The 20,704-nt window shown below is 51.1% G+C and overlaps 1 protein-coding gene and 1 pseudogene across 2 annotated transcripts; both read right to left on the bottom strand.

Annotated features, from left to right (window-relative positions):
- Nucleotides 1-2,027: 2,027 nt before the first annotated feature.
- On the bottom strand, nucleotides 2,028-8,343 carry LOC103080265 (primary amine oxidase, liver isozyme-like; annotated as a pseudogene).
- A 5,745-nt stretch (nucleotides 8,344-14,088) lies between these two features.
- Nucleotides 14,089-20,704, bottom strand: AOC3 (amine oxidase copper containing 3). Of its 2 annotated transcripts, none has more exons than XM_007449875.1 (4): nucleotides 18,952-20,704; nucleotides 17,156-17,441; nucleotides 16,625-16,754; nucleotides 14,089-15,886 (listed from the first exon to the last, which is right to left on the bottom strand). In XM_007449875.1, the coding sequence occupies exons 1-4, from the start codon at nucleotides 20,549-20,551 to the stop codon at nucleotides 15,611-15,613; spliced, it is 2,292 nt and encodes a 763-aa protein (XP_007449937.1). In that variant the 5' UTR covers nucleotides 20,552-20,704; the 3' UTR covers nucleotides 14,089-15,610. The 2 variants fall into 2 exon arrangements, with proteins under 2 accessions (XP_007449937.1, XP_007449938.1); XM_007449876.1 differs by having other exon boundaries at nucleotides 15,611-15,886; nucleotides 16,625-16,747; nucleotides 17,221-17,441; nucleotides 18,952-20,551.

The raw sequence follows: 20,704 nt of genomic DNA, 5'->3' as shown, positions 1-20,704 counted from the left end.
CGCAACCCAGCTCTGCCATCACCCCGTCCCCATCCGAGCACTTTTCACCATATGCTGCTGCCAATCTCGATGGGAATGTGGCTCCTACTGCGTTTAGTCTTTAGGTGAAGGTCCCTTTGCCAGAACTTAATTCCTTCCCGGCTCACCTGGTTGAGCCTGGGTCCAGGCAGTTCCTGCAGGAAATGATGGGACTTCCGTGTGGTCTGAGCTTCCGGTTTCCCTCTGGTCACAAGCTGAGTTGGACCCAAATCTCTGTTCCCTGAACTCCCCTCTTGCCAGGGCCTGCCCACTCAATGTCCTCCCCTAGGGCTGGGTCTGTGGGCCGGGCTTCCAGCTGGGGAAGGAACCCCCTCTCTTCCTGACCTCACAGGTCCCTCTAGAAAAGACACTGACAGGATAGGTCAAACTATAGAAATAGACACCGCACTCCACGTGGGTTCCTTTAGCCTGGAGGCACCTGAGAAAACTCAGTCTTTGAGGTCTACCTCCTCCCCACCCTACTCGCGCTCCCACACTCCTTTCTGGAAAATGTCCCAGTTCTTATTTATAGCCATCCAAAGTCCATGCCCCAGGAGGGGCAAACAGGGATGTGAGGCCCTGGAGGCTGTTGCTTGACTAGGTGGAGACTGTCCCCACTGGGACACACCTGGCTCCACAGTCCCCTGCATGCCCAAGGCTTCCCCATCCCAGGAGGACACCAAAGCCGAGGGGATTTGGGGTGGGGGATTATAGGACCTGAGGCAGCAGGGACTTCCCCCTAGGACCTCAGAGGGAAATACCAGGGAGTAGAAGCTGAAATAGCAAGAGGAGGGAAAGAAAGGAGAGAGGAGGAGGAAGCTAGGGTGACAGGGAATTGAGGGAAGCACCTTCCTAAGATCTCGGACACAGGCCTAGTGGGGACCCTGTCCTGGGGCTCCAGAGAACAGCTAGTCTCTAGCTGCCTCACCTTCATATTCAAGACCCAGGGCAAAGGAGGAGCTGGGGAGGCCCAAGAAACTTCTGAATGTACTTAAGGTAACTGAATTGTACATTTTAAAATGGCCAAATGGTACATTTTATGTTGTAAGTATGTTGCATAAAAGTTTAAGTAAAAGTTTTATGTTATGTTATGCAAAAAAAAAAAAAAAAAGAAAAGAAAAGAAAGGAAATGGTACAATTACTTTGGAATGGTGTCTGGCAGCTCCTCAAAACGTTAACCATAGATTACCATATGACCCAGCAATTCAGCTCCCAGGTATATACCCAAGAGAAATGAAGGCATTTGTCCACATGAAAACTTGTATACAAATGTTCATAGCAGCACTATCCATAACAACCAAAGAGTGGAAACAAAATATGGTCTATCCATACAATGGAATATTATTCGTCCATAAAGGAATTAAGTACTGAATCATGCTACAACATGGATGCCCCTCAAAAACGCTACACTGAGTGAAAAAAGCCAACCACAAAAGACCACTTATTGTATGAATATATTTATATAAAACTTCCAGAATCTAGGCAAATCTGTAGTGACAGAAAGGTTAGTGGTTGCCTAGAATTGGGAATGGGCTGGAGGGAAATAGGAAGTGACTGCTAACAGATTTTGGAGTTTCTTTCTGGGGTGATGAAATTGTTCTGGAATTAGTAGTCATGGTTGCACAACTTTATGAATATATTAAAACCCATTAAACTGTACATGTTAAAAGGGCGAATTTCATGGTATGTGAATTACGTCTCATTTAAAAAATAAGATTAAAAAACTGTTTAAAAAAGCAGGAGTCTTCTGGGAAAAGTATGGCCATCACTTTAGACTCCCAGCTGGCCATTCCTCTCTTCTCTGTGACGGGAACCCAGGACGTTTGAAGTCAACAAAACTAAGAACCCCCTGTGTCAGGCATCACAGACTCAGGGTGCTCCCAGCAGGGAGGGGGAGGGAAGGAAGGATGGTGCGAGAGAGAGGACTGCCCCATCCAGTGCCCATCCCCTCCCCTCCCCACACTCCCTGGCACTGGGGTCCCAGCCACATTCCCCATCCCAGGAACCACCTAGTTGTGGGAGAAGGCAGGGAGGTGGGCGGCACAGGCCGCAGCCTGGGGGAGGCAAGCCAGGCGGTTGACCTCACAGGCCCCAGCATCCTGGTCCTCCCAGAAGTAGACGGAGTCAGCAGAATTGAAGGAGGGGTCCTGGTCAAAGAAGCTGTAGGGTCGGAGGAAGAAGCCCACGCCGTTCCCCACAGTCACCGTGTTGGGAATGTCCTCTGCATGGGGGATGTGCAGGAAACCGGCTGTCACCCAGGCCACCAAGTCCTAATGGGGCCGAAGAAAGAGGATCATGAGGTCTGGCTTTGCTAAGGGCACGTCCGCCTCCCCCAGTGGCCTTGTATGGACGACTGAGTTCAGCAGCCCAGGAAAAATATGAAATCATAGCGCTTTCTTCCTTAGTGGGTTCTAAAGACCCCTAGAGGAATCTGGCTTGGGAGAGAGTAAGGAGGCTCATCCTTGCTCCCCCGGCCTCCCCGCTCATGCCCACCCCCTCCCCCTCAACTCACCTGCCAAGCAATGGTCTCATTGTTGATGAAGTCAGTGAAGTTCAGGGTGGGGGGTCCAGGGGTCCTTCAAATTATAGATGCTGATGCTTCTGGGCTCCTCCTCCTTCCGCTGGGTCACAGCCAGCTAGTACCTGCAGGGGATTTGGATTAGACCCACAAGGTCATCGACCCATCCTGCTGTCTGAAGCTGCACTGAAGAGAGGACACAAAGGGGAAATGAGCATAAAGGTCTTATGTTGTCCAGCCTCTTTATTGTTCTCTGTCCACTTCCCTCTCTCTCTCTCCCTCCCTCTCTCTCTCTCTCTCTCTCTCTCTCTCTCTCTCACAAAGTTCCCGCATTTGCTCAATATCCTGTATCTCAAACATCTACCGGCCCATTGTTCAGACTTCAGGTGGGACTGTCGCTCACGCATCCATGCAGATGGGAGTCTGGGCCTGGATGCATGTGCACAGACATGGCCTGATTCCCATCTTAGTTGAATTTCAGTATCTCATGTGCCTGCATTTTAGTGAATATTCCCTCAGATCTGTGCTCCTCTCTTTGTTTTCCCCTCCAACCTTGATTGTGAACACTTTAAACATACAGAAAAGTTAAAAGAATAGTCTAGTGAACACCCATATACCCACATCCTAGATTCTACCTGGAGCATTTTGTCATATTTGATTCAGCATGTATCTTTCCATTCATTCATCCACTCAGGAGGCTTCATTTTGAGCAGCCTAAGATTGTGGCTGCAGCAATGTGTGTGTGTGAATGTGTGATCATGAGTATGTATATGTACACACACCCATGGGAGGTGGAGGAACCTGGGTTCCCAGCAACATGGAGCCTTTTGTACAGTCTTTCTCCCTCAGTGCCTCTCTGACACCCCATCACCCACCTTGCCCAGCTCAAGGCTCTCTCCATGGAGCTGTTCTGGGGCAGGAGCTCCCCAGCAAAGCTGACTGTCTGGATGCGGTGGCCCCTCGGGTGCCCCCACTTGTTGCTGTGATTGCTGGCCAGGTACAGGTAGCAAGGGGAGGGACCTCCCAGGGGGAAGGCGGCCTGCTCCTCCGTCTCCAGCAGCTTCCGGGTCACCTGCAGCCTCTGTATCTGGTGCTTGGGGCTCCAGGGTACCGCCGTAAGGACAAAAGCCATGTCCTCAGCCCAGACCCAGTTCTCCAGTCCTGCAGGGGTGAAGTGGAGATGGTGGCGGGAAGAGGGGAGGGAGGGCTGGTCATGCAGCTGCTCTGCCCCCTCTGGACTCTGTCCCCACCTGGCTTCAGAGTGGGGGCCAAAGAGAAAGCCAGACTGAGTGTGCCCCCCTCTTCCCTCCCCTCTCCCCAAGATGTCCCTGATCCAGAGATTTGGAGAAGGTCTTTCTTCTTGATATCATCTCTGGTAATAATCCCAGATGTCTTGTGACTGGGCTTCCACTGACCTTCCCCCTCTGAGGAGCTGAAGGGAGGGTGGTTTACCTGAGGTTGGAGCAGTCTAGTAGGCAACGTGCAGGGCCAGGTTCTTTCTGACCTGAGGAAAGGGTCTGCACCTCATATCTGAAGCCCTCTGGCGTCACTAGAACTGATTATGAAAATAATCACAGCAGTAGCTCATATTTGTTGAACTTGGAGGAGCTCTGCACAGGCAGTGTGTTGAGGGCTTTACATGGATTGATGCTTTACTTGCACAACAACCTGATGAAGGAGGAACTATAATTGTCCCCATTTTACAGATGGGACAACTGAGGCTTAGAGAATTTAAATAATGTGCCCCGGTTTGTCACCAAGGGTACGTGGTTAGTTTCATAGCAGTGCTGGGGACCCAGGTCTCAGTCTGGCTCTACACTGCCTAGACATCAGTACCCAGAGGAAACCAACACAAAGGGACTCCATCACACATGGACAGCAGACATGCAGGTCAGAGGGAAGGAGAGTCAGACCCCAGGCCCAACACTGCTGGAGCTTAGCGGTGTTTTCTATTGCTTGGGGATTGGTAAGGAATAAGGGGCAAGGCCAAAGACATAGTCTGTTGCCTGAATATTTGGAGTTTTGAATGATTTTATTGGAGTCCAACTAGGTTCTATATTAGGACTCAACTTAAGTGATCTGAGACCAAAGAGCAGTAAACCAAAACACGCCGGAAGCTCCCTCCATACCTTCCAAAGATCAAAGAGAGCAGAGACTGATTAAGCAAACCCTCAGTTTCCCTTTGTGAATTACTGCTCCTAGCCCACACTCCACAGTTTCTACTTGTAGATGACAATTAAAGGCCAACAGTTCCTTTTCCGGTACATCCACACAAGCAGGCTCATGTGGATAATACTAACAATAATAATTAATACTTCTCTGTGTGTGTCAGGCACCGTTCCAAGTGCTTTAAGAGTTGTCATAGCTTAGATGTAGAGATAAAGAGAGATGTGTGCGTCAGTTAGAATACATACGCGTATTTTCTAGCTAAGTCCGATGAGAGAGCCTAAAAGCAATGACATCCCAGTAATAATGAGCACACCTGGTACCCAGATCTTGGTTTCTAAATACTATTCTCCAGTGAAAGGAACCAGAGATTCTTGGAGAAGTGGTTGATTTCAGGGCTGGAGCAGGGAAAGTACAAGATGTAACTGGAATATCTTGCGGTGCCAGAAAGTAAAGAAGTGCTCAAAAAAGGATGGAGGCATGTCAGCAAGACATAGGAACCAACCTGAAGGCTCTCCCGATGGCCAAAGCTGAAACAGTTTAAGGAACAAAATAAATGATAGTATGGGGTTATAACTCTTAGAATAAAATATCCATGAGTCCATACAGTTATGAATAAATAATTACATACATAAGTAAAGTAAAAAGGAGGGATAACACTTTCTTAATGGAGAATTCCAATTAATAAATGTATAAAGAATAAGAGAAAAAATGTAAATGAGACAGCAATAATAATTGTTGCAGGAAAAATCCACCAATAGATGCTAAAATTCGTGGGCAAGAGTTTGAGAAGAAAAGAAATAGTATATTTGCGTAGCATCAAAAATTTCCCCTAAATATTTATTAATTGAAAATGGAAAAACAGTAACTTTTGCAACGGAGGAAGCTGGAAAACACCACCTTAACCAAGTGCTTGAGGCCAATATCACAGGTAATAAGACATATGGACATCACATACCCCTTGATATGATGCTCTGAGAAGGGTATAAAGTCATTTCTGTGGTTTTCTTACCAAGAAAACCTCCACAGAAACGAAAACACAAGCTCAACCCAATCATGAGAAAATATCAGAGAATCCCAAGCTGAAAGACATTCTACAAAATGATTGACTAGTATCTTCTAAAGTGTCAGTTCCTGAAAGACAAGGAAAACCTAGAGAACTGCCAGACTGGAGGAGACCATAAGGAGATAGGACATCTAAGTGCAAGGTGGGTTGCTGGTTTAGATCCCGGAACAGAGAAAGGAAATCAGTAAAGAACTGATGAAATTCTCATAAAGTCTGTAGTTTATAGTATTGTAATAATGTTAATTTCCTGGCTGTGATTGTCCTGTGGTTATGCAAGATGTTGACATTAGGGGGAGCTGGTGATGGGTATGTGAGAACTCTATATAATGTCCACAACTTTTCTGTAAGTCTAAAGTTATTTCAAAAGAAAAAAATGTTTTTAAATAGTCATCATTAATTCTCACAACAGTCCTATGAGGAATGCACTGTTACACCATTTTTACACTTGAGTAAACTGAGATACAGAGAGGTTAAGCATAAAAATGTGGAGAAAATGGAACTCTTTTACCTTGTTGGTGCGAATGTAAATTGGTGCAGCCACTGTGGAAAACAGTATGGAGGTTCTTTAAAAAATGAAAAATAGAGTTGCCATATGATCCAGAAATTCCACTCCTGGCGTATAGCCGGACAAAACTGTAATTCAAAAAGATACATGCATCCCTGTGTTCAGAGCAGTACTATTTATAATAGCCAAAACCTGGAAACAACCTAAGTGTCCATCAACAGATGATTAGATTAAGAAGATGTGATACATATATACATATATATATATCTACATATACATACACACACAATGGAATACTACTCAGCCATCAAAAAGAATGAAATAATGTCATTTACAGCAACATGGATGGACCTAGTGATTATCATACTAAGCAAAGTGAGTCAGAAAGAGAAAGGTAAATACCATATGATATCACTTATATGTGGAATCTAAAGGACAACACAAATGAACATATCTATGAAACAGAAACAGACTTACAGATATAGAGAACAGACTTCTGGTTGCCGGGGGGAGGGATGGATTGGGAGTTTGAGGTTAGCAGATGCAAACTATTATATATAGAATGGATAAACAACAAGGTCCTACTGGATAGCACAGGGAACTATATTCAGTATCCTGTGATAAATCATAATGGGGGACTTCCCTGGTGGCGTGGTGGTTAAGAATCCACCTGCCAATGCAGGGGACACGGGTTCGAGCCCTGGTCCCACATGCTGCGGCGCAACAAAGCCCGTGCGCCACAACTACTGAGCCTGTGCTCTAGAGCCCACGTGCTACAACTACTGAAGCCCGTGTACTTAGAGCCCGTGCTCAGCAACAACAGAAGTCACTGCAATGAGAAGCCCAGGCACCGCAACTAAGAGTAGCCCCTGCTCGCCGCAACTAGAGAAAGCCCACACACAGCAACGAAGACCCAAAGCAGCCAAAACTAAATAAATTAATTAATGAATAAAAAAAACATAATGGAAAGAATATGAAAAAGAATATATTTATGTATAACTGAATCACTTTGCCGTACAGCAGAAATTAACACAACATTGTTAAGTCAAGTAAACTTCAATTAAAAAAAAAATGTTTCTCTCACATTTTCCAGGAGCCCTCCACTGTGCTCTCCACTCCTCCATTACAACCTAAGCCTACTGAGAGCAGGGATATTGTTTCTTTTGTTACATTGTTTTAGTGCAGTGCTTGGCACAAATACTCATTCATTCGGTAAATATTTGTTGTTTGCCTGAGTGTAATATGTTGTTATGTGAGAAATTAGAAGTGACAAAATATATGTACATTATGATTGAAATTTGGTGGTAAAATTCTAAATATGTATATCAGTATATCATATATACATAGTATACACTGTAATATATTCTAGATTGCAGACGCACAATTTTAAAAAAGGAAAGACTTTTTTTAAGCATGAGAGAATAACCATCTAAGGGTGAAAATCTCTGAGGAATTTGATGACTTTCACATTTTCTTCTTATACTTTTACGTTTTTAATGCTTCAATGACAATTTTTAAACCTAGGCATGGAGACTTCAGCCCCCTTTACTGGAATCCTGGCCTCCGCCAGGATGTCTTACCACCTGCGTCCAGATCCACCTTGAAGTGGGCACTGTGGGTGTGGTCAGGGGCGTGGCAGCGGCCCCACCAGCAGCTCAGTCACATTGGGCTGGGGTTGTCCACCAAAGAAGACGATGGCCAGTGCCTCCCGGGCAGGCAGGGGGCTCCCCCTGTCCAGGTGGGCCAGGGCTTCAGCTTGGGGGGCAGCTCCAGCTCTACCGAGAAGACGCAGTTGTCTGAGGGTTGGGCCTGAGCTGCATCCACCAGGCCTGGTCCCAGCTTCTGGGTCAGAAAGCTCATCACAGCCGTCAGCTCTTCTCGGCTCAGGTCTGCAAACAGCTGGCTCTGGCCAGGGTGTGTCCAGGGCTGGGCACTGGGAGATCCGGAGGGGCAGAGGGGAGGCAGGCCGGGATGACACTCCTTCCCAATTCCTTCCTCACTCCCAGCACCACCTTCACCCATGCCCATCACCAGAACACTCCACAGGGACAAAAGAATAAAGACAGCCATAGCTAAAGCTCCTGGCTGCCTCCAGGCCCTTGAAGCGGAATGCAAGATAGAAAGACAGACAGACAGACAGACAGGACCTGGGTGCACGATGCCCCTTTCAGTCTCTAGAGGTTCCTGGCTCTGGGTGGGGCTTCTGGGCAATGGCACGATGGGTACATTCAAGACAAACAGCCAAGGGCAGAAGGTTGGCAGGGGGTGGAGGTTGGGCGAATCAGTGGAGAAGCCAGGCTCAGGAGGTGGGGCTGATGTAGGAATGTGGACTTTAAGTGGCTCAAGTAAGCCTCTGTCCTCCTGTTCCAAAACAAACACACAGGTTCAAGGTTGGGGAACGAAGTGCGGGAGGGATCGGTTTGGGAGATACACCTGGAGAGAGGCAAGCGGAAAAAGTGACAGGGGCAGAAAGGGACTGTCCTTCGGCTCTTCCTCCACTCTCCAGATACAGCCTTTCTCCTGGCTACAAGGCCGCAAGCAAAACTCACCTGTGCACACCCCTCCAACCGGATTCCCTCCTTCCATCCTCTAGCTGATGAAGCCCTCATCACAGTCTATGGCTCCCCCATCAACCAGAATCCTACTGGCACCCATAGGAGACTGGAGAGTCATGCTGAGAACATAAAGCACCTGGGAGGAGCTGGGGGTCTCAAGGGCTGAGCCAGGTCAACATCTTGGAGGCCCTGAGCACCCTAAATCACTGGAGGGGAGCATGGGGGCGGGTGGAGCCAGTCCAAAGTTGGAGGGGGTGGGGAGTTTCAGTGTAACAGAGATCCCTCCCCACTTGAGCAGGACTGATGGAGCATGGCAGAGGTCAGGGTGCCTGGAAACTGGCTGTGAACATAACCTAGCTGCCCACAACCTTCATTTCCAGGAAACCCACCTCCAAAATATTGCAGAGGCAGAGAGCAAAGTTGCCTCCATTCTTGGGCAGGTGATGTGTGGGAGACTGCCATCCACTGTGCAGCCAGGTCCTGAGAGGAACTAGGAGACACTGAGGGATCCAGAGAGAGGACATGCATCTCTTGTGAGCCTGGAGGAGAAACCTTTGCAACCTGGACATGTCCAAGAGCTCTTCCCCAGGAAACCATGTTAGACTGACCTTGTAGACAGAGTGCGTGCGCCTGCAGGAGACTGGACAGGGCATTCCAGCCGAAGGGAACAGAAGCTGCAAGGGTACAGAAACTTGAAACAGCCTGGGCCTGGGCAGGGAACGGCCAAGGCCAGCTTATGGGGTGTGAGATGGGGATGGGAGGGGGGCAGGCAGAAGAGGTCAGGTCAGGAAGCCTTGTGAGGTGTGTGTCTAAGCAAAGTAGTAATTGTGGAAAGGCAGTGAGAAATCTCAGAACATGTGAAACCAGGGAAATCAACACCAGAAAGGTCAGATTCTCCAAATATCATCTGGTTATGCAACCAGCTCTATTTTGATATGAGAATTCCACATAAGGGGTCATTTTATTACTGACCCGTGTCCTTGGACTCTTTAATCAATAGAATTGATAAGAAGCCAGAGGAGGAATTCAGGCAAGGCTTTACTGGGACTCATGCTGCAGCAGGAAGGAGTAAGAACAGAACCCAAGTTCCCAGGACTTCCCTGGTGGCGCAGTGGTTGAGAATCCACCTACCAATGGAGGGGACACAGGTTCGAGCCCTGATCCGGGAAGATCCCACATGCTGCAGAGCAACTAAGCCCGTGAGCCACAACTACTGAGCCTGCGCCCTAGAGCCCGTGAGCCACAACTACTGGGCCCATATGCCACAACAACTGAAGCCCACGTGCCTAGAGCCCGTGCTCCACAACAAGAGAAGCCACCGCAATGAGAAGCCCGCGCACCGCAATGAAGAGCAGCCCCCGCTCGTCGCAACTAGAGAAAGCCCGCGTACAGCAACGAAGACCCCGCACAGCCAAAAATAAATAAATAAATAAATTAATTAAAAACAAACAAACACAAGTTCCCTTGCTTGCTCTCTGTGGAGGCTGGGCTGATTCCTTACGTGGGGTGAGGGTGAGGGTGCGGCTGGGGGCAGATCGGTGGGTCGGGCCCAAGGGGAGGCTGAGGTGTTTTGCCCACCCCCTTGATGGTGCTGTGTGCAGGGGTCATGCCCAGTACCCTGCTTTTCCTCCCGGCACCTCAGAAGTGGCAGTTGGTTTGTGGCTTTTTTGTATCTTATGGTTCATAATTGCCCCGATTGCCCATGCATGCAGGTATTTTCAGTCCCTTGTAGTTTCTTTGTGTTCTGTGGCTCCAGGAAGCATTGTCCAGGTGCAAGTGCGAGCACTCCGGTAAAGGGTCCCAGGTCCCAGCCTGTCTCAATCTGAAATGGGCCCTGTGGACTTTATAATAAGGGGGAGCAGAATCTAAGGTCAAACCCAGCCCTGGCCACAAGGCAGGCTTTTCCAGCCTGGGCACTTCATTCTGGGCCCTTTCATAAGCGCTGGCCTTACCTCCCAGCTAAGAACACACTTTTAAGAGGTTGGCTAATGTTTTATGTCCCGACCAGTGCTACCAAGCGCAGGTCAAGAACGTCCACTCTGGTGGGGTATCCCCAGGCTCTCCTATGGGAGGTGGGTAATGATCAGGGAGTGGGAGGGAGAGCCTTTGCCTTGCCTGGTGGGGGAACTGGTGCAGATGAAGGTGTCCCCTCTGCCCACCTTCCCTAAAAGTCTCGCTGTCACATCGCTTCCTCTGATATCGTTTCATCCTAGGCTTCACAATCATCATGTCAAACACCCTAAAAACGTGTTGAAAAGTTGTCCCTTTTGGAGAATTACTCAGGAGACAGAACCACACGTCCTGCTCCCCCCACTAGGTCTTATTTTCATTTGGACCAACTTGTCCCCAGTCTTTGTGAATGTGCTGAAGATGCGTTTATCCCTGGGAGCCAGAGTCCACCCCCCAGCCCACAGGCTGAGGACTGGGCCCCAGGATGTGGTACCTGAGTCGAGCTGCTGCCCCAGAGGCCCTGTGTGGCCAGCGGGACCATCCCAGGCACCCAGGTCAGTGCACTCTGATCTGCATTCTGGGGACATGGCTCTGGCTCCAGTGTGGAGCGGGGCTTGGGTGTAGGACAGACGGCGGGGAGGACACTGGACAGGAAACAAAGGGCCAGGATGAGGCCGGTGACCTCGAGGACAGACAGGAAGGGAGGGGTCTGAGAGATGTGGTGGGTGGAGTTGACAGGACTCGGTGTCTGATTGGGTGGATGAGTGAGAAAGGGCATAGGCTCTTAGGCGATACAAGGACACAAAGGTTGCACCGGGTGACTTGAGATGGTGGGAGACTTTCCTCAGAAGAAGCACATACGGGGGACTTCCCTGGCGGTCCAGTGGTTTAGATTCCACGCTTCTGCTGCAGGGGAACTAAATCCCGCATGCCAAAAAAAAAAAAAAAAAAAAAAAAATGTTCTTCTGCCACAACAGTGAGAGGACCACATACAGCAAAAAAAAAAAAAAAAAAAAAAAAAAAAAAACAATGTTCTTCTGTTCAGGAGGTCAGGGGCTGTGGACCAGAGTCAGTGACCAGGCATCCTTTCTTACTTTCCCTGTGATCTCAGCAGAAGTTGGGAGGTGGGAGTGGGGCATCCAGGATGGGGCTCTGATCGGGGCACTCTGCAGACAGGGCCTCCTTGGGCCACATTCTCACAGGAGTCCTCCCCCAGCCTCACCCTGAATTCAGGCCACCATCATTTCTTCCCCCTGATCCACCTCCCTGTGCCTAAGCCTTCTGTCAACTCTATTCTTTGTATCTGGGCCAGAGGCAATGTCCTCAAAGGCAACACTCACCCTGTCACTCCCTTGCTTAGAATCCTTCCATGGCTCCCCATTTTCCTTACAGTAACTGTGGCTTGCAAGGACCTGCCTCCTCTGCCCCCTGCTTGGCCCTCCAGGCTCTGCTCACAGCCCACACACGTCAATGAACTTGAGTACTTGGATGGGGCCAGTTTGTCACCTCCTGGTTTCTGAACATGCTGTTCCCTCTTCCTGGAACCTTATCTCTGCTCTCTTCCTTCTCCCTTGGCCAACTTCTACTCCTCTGCCAGGATCAGCTTAGACATCAGGTCCCTCAGGAAGCCTCCCCGATCCCTAAGTCCGGGTTAGGAGCCCCTGCTATGTCCTCCTGCTACCTCCTCCGGAAAATTCCCTGATGTAATGGACCCTTTACTGGCCCCTCTCTTCCCTGAGGGTAGACATTGTGCATCTTATTCCATATCGTATCACAGTGCCTTTCAAGGTACCTGGCATGTAGGAGGCACCGGGGAAATCTTTGCTGAGTGCATGTAGGGATCCTCCCGCACCCTCAGAGGGAGCCCTTCCCGGGGGGCTACAGGCGAGCAGAGGCAGGCGAGCACATCTTGTGCTCCTCACAGGGACTTCCCATGTCTACATTCCTGGAAGTCCCAGTTATGCCCCTGACCTAAGCCTCAGGCGTCCCCTTGTCCAGCTCCTCTTAGGGCAATGGGCCCAAGTCCTAAAGATCTTGGCCTTGGGGACACCAGTTATTTCAGAACCTGACATCCTGGGTTACTATTCCCTCCTATGGCTTGATCAGAAGTCTGAGGCTAACAATCCAGCCAGCCTCAGGGGTTTAGGAAGAGAGCGGGTTGGGTAGGGGGCTGGAGGTCCACCTTGCAGCCCTCCTGACCCCAGCTGGGCTGATGAGCTCACGATCTACATGTCCACTGACGCCTGGGCCAGGGTTGTCATCTCCATGTCATCTCCATGGAGGGTTGTCATCTCCATGATGTGACTGAGAGACACACCACACTTTTTCAGATCAAAGCTTGTGAGCGAGCATTCACACACGCGCGCGCACTCACCACTTGCAAACACACTCTTGGTCTGGAGATGGGTTTCAAGGCAATGAGTGTCATGTTATAAAAACAGAATGGGATGAGGCGTGGACACCAGCATTCCTTTATTCCTTTTCCCTCCAACACTGACTGTTGTGCAACTGACCATAAACAGCAGCCAGAAGGAGGTGGAGACAAAATCATAAGCATGTAATGGAGAAGTGAAATGACTCAGGTCAGAGAAAGTAGAAACATAGACTCAGTATCAGAGCCACGGTGGCCACAACACGCCTTTTTCTCCTCGGTCTCAGTCTTCAGTCTCTCCTTGTCCTTAATCTCTCTCTGTCCTCTGTCACCCTGGCTTCCACCCCAGCCTGTGTTATAAATTCATCCAGCCATCACTGGCCCTCCCTGCTGACTGAAGTCTTTCTCTCTGTTCTTTGGAACCTAGTTTCTCTCCAGCTCACTAACTCGTCTCCATCCGCTGTTCTACTGACCCAGAAATGAACCTGGGCTTGGGGCAGGACAGAAGGTAGCAGAAGCTTCTGTGTTGGCTGTGCTCCCTGGATATGATCTCCCTCTGGTCAGAAGCTGAGCAGCGTCTGAAATCTGTTTCCTGCATTTCACCTCCTAGCCTGGCCTGGGCTTCCAGCAGGCTTCCTGCATTTCACCTCCCCTGTGCTTCTCATCGCCCCCACTTCTAAGAGAGAGAGAGAGAGAGAGAGACAGGGAGAGGGAGTGAGAGAGAGCAAAAGAGACATTGACTGAGGTTTAACGTTTTCTTGGAGATGTACAGGCAAGAGGAGGCAAAGCAGTTACCAGAGGCCACACCCATTTCTCTGGGTCTCAAATACTTGAGAAAATTGAGTCTCTGGGGCTATCTCTTAACTCACTCTACCCTTCCCCCCTACCCCAACCCCTTCCTAAAAGACAAGTCAGTTTAAAAAAAGAAGTCAGGTGTTGTTTGGGCCCATTTATTATTTGAATAATAATAAATGCATAGGTAATACAGTCACATGGTTCAAAATTCAAATGTACAAAAGGGTGTATAGCACTAAGTTTCCTCCCTCCTCTGTCCCAACTTCCTGGTTCCCCTCCACAGAGGCAACCAGTGTTACCCGTGTCTTCCGAATATGCATCTATAAGATATGAAAATATGTATTTATATGATCCTTCCCTGTAAAACATAAATGGAAGTGCCCTATACACACTTCTGTGCCTCTCCTTGTTCATTGGAAGATTATTCCCTATAAAGAGATATAATTAGTTTTACAGCTGTGTAGTATTGCTTTGTAAGGCTGCATCAGAATTTATTTAATCAGTCTTCGAGGGACGACAGTTCTGCTGCTTCCCATCTCTGGCTATTTGTAGAGGGACTGCTCCCACCCACCCCTCCACAGGGACAGCCTGCCAGGGAGGCTCCACCCCCAGAGGCCTTGGCTCATTTGCATGCTCACACGTGATTGAACCCCTGGCCCTATGACTGGAGTCCCTGGTCTTCCTGCTTATCCTTGGTATCCACCCAGCCTCCCATATTGGCTACTGCAGAGCACAGAGGGCACTGGTCACGCACAGACTTGGCACAAAATGACCACTCCTCATTACCACTGCACCCGCAAAGCCATCTAAAGTGCTAACTTGAGCTGCTGCTGTCTCCATGACCATCCTCTGCCAGAGAATGCAAGGCAGGCCTATACAAATGGGCAGAAAGAACTGTGGGGAAACACATCCTGCCCCAGGACTGGTGGTAGGGGCAGCTCCCAGACACAGGGACACAGACGGGGACTGTCCTCTCAAACTAGATGTTCCTTGCATTTTGAGACTTCCACAGGCCTAGAACCAGGAGAGGAGGCCAGAGGTGAGAAATGAGGGCTGGGTAACATCCCCTCAGGGCTGGGAGGGAAATCCCAGGATATAAGAACAGGTGGGAACCGGAGAAGGCTAGGCAAGAGGGGAGAGAGAGAGAAGGAAACATGGGCCAAAGAGCCCGTTCCAGCTTGATTCCTAGATTCACGGGCCTGGCAGGAACCCTGCCCCACGGCCTCCTGGCGCTTATCCCCATAGCAGAGCCCCCCATCCTCACCTCCCAGGTGAGGACTCAGGAGTCTCAAGAGAAACCTGGGATGGCTAAGAAGATTTGGGAAACCCAGAAAGCAAAAATAAAAGGAAACAAAACAAAAAACACCCAAAACAGGAGTCTTCCGGAAAGTTTAACCATGACTCCAAGCTCCTGGCTGGCCATTCCTTTCCTCTCTGCAAGAGGAACTTAGCAGGTCTGGGGTCAATAGAGCTGAGAGGCCCCTGTGTCAGGCATCACAGACTCAGGATGCTTCCAGAAGGGAGGGGGAGGGAAGGGAGGACGATGGGAGAAAGAAGACCCCTGGCATGTGAGGAAGGAGAAGACATAGGCTGCCCTGCCCAGTGCCCATCCCCTCCCCTCCCCACACTCCCTGGCACTGGGGTCCCAGCCACGTTCCCCATCCACCTAGTTGTGGGAGAAGCCCGCGTGGGAGAAGGCAGGGAGGTGGGCGGCACAGGCCGCAGCCTGGGGGAGGCAAGCCAGGCGGTTGACCTCACAGGCCCCAGCATCCTGGTCCTCCCGGAAGTAGACGGAGTCAGCAGAATCGAAGGAGGGGTCCTGGTCAAAGAAGTTGTAGGGTCGGAGAAAGAAGCCCACGCCGTTCCCCACAGTCACCGTGTTGGGAATGTCCTCTGCATGGGGGATGTGCAGGAAACCGGCTGTCACCCAGGCCACCAAGTCCTAATGGGGCCAAAGAAAGAGGATCATGAGGTCTGGCTTTGCTAAGGGCACGTCCGCCTCCCCCAGGATTCACTTTGGTAGCCCACCTTTGCTCAAGAGGATTTTAAGTCTTCAAACATTTTTCCTACTAGTCCAGAAATCAACGCATAAATGGTCAATTTCATATTCGGAGCAACACCTGCCCCCCATCCCAGCCTGCATCCTCCATCTCTGACATGACATTCCCCATGACATCACCATCAGCCTACACACCCCCAGAGGAATGATGAGACCCACGGGCAACTTCAGCTCCTTTCCCCTGACTCAACGAGAGCTCCCAGACTCTGACAGAAGGATGAGGAGGGAAGATCAGGGTTTGGGAGGCAGAAATTAACTTGGAAATTAATCCTTTAATGGTTAAGCCAGCAACAGAGAAGCTTTAGATATAAGAGATGTGGTCTTCCCTGGTCACTTCCAGCCTTCCTGAGTCCTGGGGCCCTTAAAGGACTCAGTCCACGACGCTGAGACTTAGAAAGCTGTAGAGTCTTGAGGATAGGCTGGAGCTTCAGCCACTGTGTGCAAATGAACTTCCAGCTTGGGAAGATTCCCTCAGCAGGTAATGATCAGATCCACAAAAGCACAGAAGGCAGGAGTCAGCTCCGTCCTTGAGGAGATGGTTTTCAGGGACCTCCCCAAGAGAAGGTGGGGCTCATCTCTGTGTCCCCGAACCCCTCCCTCAGCCTCCCACAGCCGGCTGACCTCTCCAGCTATGGTCTCATTGTTGATGAAGTCAGCAAAGTCCACGGTGGGAGACCAGGGGTCATTCTGATTGAAGATGCTGCTGCTGTGGGGCTCCGCCTCCTTCCGCTGGGTCACAGCCAGCTGGTACCTAGAGATGCTCTGGTCAGGCCTCCATGGTCACTAAGCCCATCCTGCTGCCTGATCGTCACGGAAGGTAGCCGAGCCCATGGACCTCAGCATTCCCATCTCGTTCACCCAGTCACTCTGACGCCACCCCCAACATCATTCCATGTCCTCCTGTTCATCCCTTGCCATTTCACAACATGCCCCCTCCCAAACAGCAAAGACTTTTCCCCCCTGGGCTTTAGCCTTCCAAAGGGACCATGTATCCACTGTGGGCCTTTGGATAACCAGGAAGTCCTTTTTGAGCTCTTACCTCACTCACCTCGTGTACAGTCTGAACTGAGTTCCCAGTTGCCCCTCCCAACACTCCCTTCTCACTCTCATCCCCTCCCCCACCCCACACGCATACCGCACCCCATCACCCACCTTGCCCAGCTCAAGGCTCTCTCCATGGAGCTGTTCTGGGGCAGGGGCTCCCCAGCAAAGCTGACTGTCTGGATGCGGTAGCCCCTCGGGTGCCCCCACTTGTTGCTGTGATTGCTGGCCAGGTACAGGTAGCGAGGGGAGGGACCTCCCAGGGGGAAGGCGGCCTGCTCCTCCGTCTCCAGCAGCTTCCGGGTCACCTGCAGCCTCTGTATCTGGTGCTTGGGGCTCCAGGGTACCGCCGTAAGGACAAAAGCCATGTCCTCAGCCCAGACCCAGTTCTCCAGTCCTGCAGGGGTGAAGTGGAGATGGTGGCGGGAAGAGGGGAGGGAGGGCTGGTCATGCAGCTGCTCTGCCCCCTCTGGACTCTGTCCCCACCTGGCTTCAGAGTGGGGGCCAAAGAGAAAGCCAGACTGAGTGTGCCCCCTGCTTCTCTCCCCTCTCCCCAAGATGTCCCAATCTTTCAGCCAAACCTGTTGACCTGTGAAATATTTCTTCAAGGATTTCATTCCTTCACCCTTTCACACTCATTAGTGGAGAGGCCTGTGCTCAGCACTGGGGACACACTGATGAATGAAACAACATCCTTACCCTCCTGCTCTCACAGAAGCCCCAGAGAGGCCAAGCCCTGAAGGGACTGTAGTGTGAGAGGAGCCCATTCAAGATTGAAGATTAGAGGAACACAAGTACAGGCAAGAATAGACGGCTTCCTGGGCCACTTTTCAGCCTGGCCTTAGAGGATGTCACCAGCAGAGGTGACATGGCAGGGTATTCTAGACAGGGGCAAAACAGGAGCAAAAGCAAAGAAGCGTGACTGTCACATGTGGTGTGCATGTCCAGGGACAGGGCGGGTGTGTGTCTTAAGCAGCACAGGGAAGAATGTGAAAGGCAGGCAGTAGCTGTCCTCTGAAGGGAAGGGCCTTGTAGGTCCTTCTGTGGACAGGCTCCTATAGGTGATGGGGAAAGTGGGAAATGTGTAAGGGAGCAGGCTGGCATGGGCTGGTGGGTCCCTCTGAGCGCAGAGTGAACCATGGATCTGAGAGGGAAGCAGCAAAGAGAGGGCTGGTGCCCACAGGGGGCCGGTAGCGGGGCCAAGCGAGGGGTTGGAGATATTTCAGAGGCAGAAAAAAATCTGGTGATGAACTCAGTGTGGGGAACGACAGTGAAATGACCAAGACTCCAAGGCATCATGTAACCCTTGGCTCTCTGTGACCACCAACTCCAGGAACTATCTGGAATATTCCACAGTATCCGCTCTACCCCTCACACTTAAGTGTATTGTGCCCAGAGATGGAAATTCAGGGAGGAGAAAGGTTCACCTCCCAGGGAAATGTATCCCCCGGGGGCGTTCCACGATTGGCCTGCAGGTGCCAGGGACTCTGTAGAATGCAAACAGATCCTCCCCAATACCTACACTGCAGGCCAGACACAGATAAGCTGAAAAGCAAATGGCTGCCTCACTGAAGTGGGGCCCATATAAGTGCCAGGGAGGGAAGAGGGCAAAGGGGACCCTTAGCCCGGATCCTGCCTCTTCTCTGAGCTTAGCTGTTTCCCAAGATTTTCTGATGAGGTCATGTGGAGGGTGGGTGGCAGCTCTGTATCCAGCCAGTGAGCTAAGATCTCAGTAAAATTCAGCAACCAACTCTCTCCCATCCAGCAAAAGAGGAAGCATGAAACTCCAAAACATATACTCATGCTCAGATCTTCCTTTCCTGGAAAACCTCCATCAAACACAAAGCAAACAAAGACAACCCTTCATCCCCCTATCTGGGATCCTGGCCTCCGCCAGGATGTCTTACCTCCCACGTCCAGATCCACCTTGTAGTGGGCACTGTGGGTGTGGACGGTGCCCAGCGTGTGCTTCCCAACCTGGTTTCCATATCTTCGGGCAGCTCCAAAGAGGAACGCTGAGCTGATGTAGCCCGTGGCGTGGAATTTGACTTCGATGGCCCCATTGGGGTGGAAGACCATATCCCACACATAGTCGTAGTTGAGCAAGGTCGACACAGATCTGACGACCAGCACTGTCTCCACAAGGCCCCCAAAATAGTGGGAATGAAAATCTGAGTGGTGCCGCCTCAGGGGCAGGCCCTGGTTCTGCTCAAACACACAAAAGGCATCATGTAGTGTCTTGGGGGCTTGGGACTCCAAAAGGAAGTGCCAGTCCACGTAGGTGGCCAGATAGGGGCAGTCCACCCCACGGGTCAGGGGTGTGGAGTACTTGCCCATGCCAAAGCTGCCATCCATATAGTGGGTCAGCATTGCTGCTGGGGAATTTCCACCATAGACAGCCAAGGCCTCTTGGAGGCTGACCTCGTAAGCCAGCCGTTCTCCCTGGAAGCGGATGTCAAAGATCCTTGGACCACTGAAAGCTCCAAGGCCAAAGGAGAAAGTCCACAGTGAGGAGACCACTCGACTCCCCTGGACGCTGAAGCGGGGGCCCTGGGGATGGAACTGCAGAGGGGGAGCCAGATCCGGAGGCGCCTTGGACTTCAGGGACCAGGACCCACCTGTGCCATTGTCTGGGATCACCACCACATTCACCAGGCCGGCCTCAAACTGCTCCTCCAGATGGGCCAGACCCTCATAGTAGCGGCCTTGAAAGAACACCTTCTGGATGGTCCAGCGAGCAGGGTCCAGAGCCTTGTGGTCTACCAGAAGCTCCAAACCTATGGGATGCAGGAAGAACCCAGCCCCTGAGATGTTGTAGTAGAGGCCAAACCAGGTGGCCCTGTCCCCTGATTGCAAGCCACGGGGGGCTGTGGTCATGGTCACCAGGTTCCCTCCTTGGTGCTTATAGAAGCAGCAGTGGTGGAGGAGACCAGCAGCCTGGGGCAGCTCTGTGTTGAAGATCCTCTGGTCTATGTCCAGGTACTCTCGCATGAGCACGGGGCGTCGGTGATAGGGCAGGGGGCCCCCGTGACGCTCCACAGTCACGTCCCGCAGGTAGGAGGGGTGCGGCAGCGGCCCCACCAGCAGCTCAGTCACATTGGGCTGGGGTTGTCCGCCAAAGAAGACGATGGCCAGTGCCTCCCGGGCAGGCGGGGGGCTCCCCCTGTCCAGGTGGGCCAGGGCTGCAGCCTTGGGGGGCAGCTCCAGCTCTACCGAGAAGACGCAGTTGTCTGAAGGTTGGGCCTGAGCTGCATCCACCAGGCCCGGCCCCAGCTTCTGGGTCAGAAAGCTCATCACAGCCGTCAGCTCTTCTTGGCTCAGGTCTGCAAACAGCTGGCTCTGGCCAGGGTGTGTCCAGGGCTGGGCACTTGGTGATACGGAGGGGCAGAGGGGAGGCAGGCTGTGTTCACCACCATCTCCTCCCCTGCCAGCTAGCAAGACACACACCAGGGCAAAGATGGTGATGACAGCCAGAGCGAGGAGCACCAGGGTGGTCTTCTGGTTCATTGTCCCCTGAACGTAGAGACAGAGGATTGAACCAAAGTGGAGACTTGTATTCTCAGGTCAGCAGAGGAGGGTCTCTTTTGCTCCCTGGACTGGGGGCTCCTAGACTCTGGCTGAGGTTCTCAGTATTCCGACGCAATGGAGACTGAGGATGGG

The sequence above is a fragment of the Lipotes vexillifer genome, unplaced genomic scaffold (assembly GCF_000442215.2).
Source record: "Lipotes vexillifer unplaced genomic scaffold, Lipotes_vexillifer_v1.1 scaffold2106, whole genome shotgun sequence".
In the NCBI taxonomy this organism is placed as follows: domain Eukaryota; kingdom Metazoa; phylum Chordata; class Mammalia; order Artiodactyla; family Lipotidae; genus Lipotes; species Lipotes vexillifer.
This window is presented reverse-complemented; position numbering and strand designations above follow the sequence as displayed.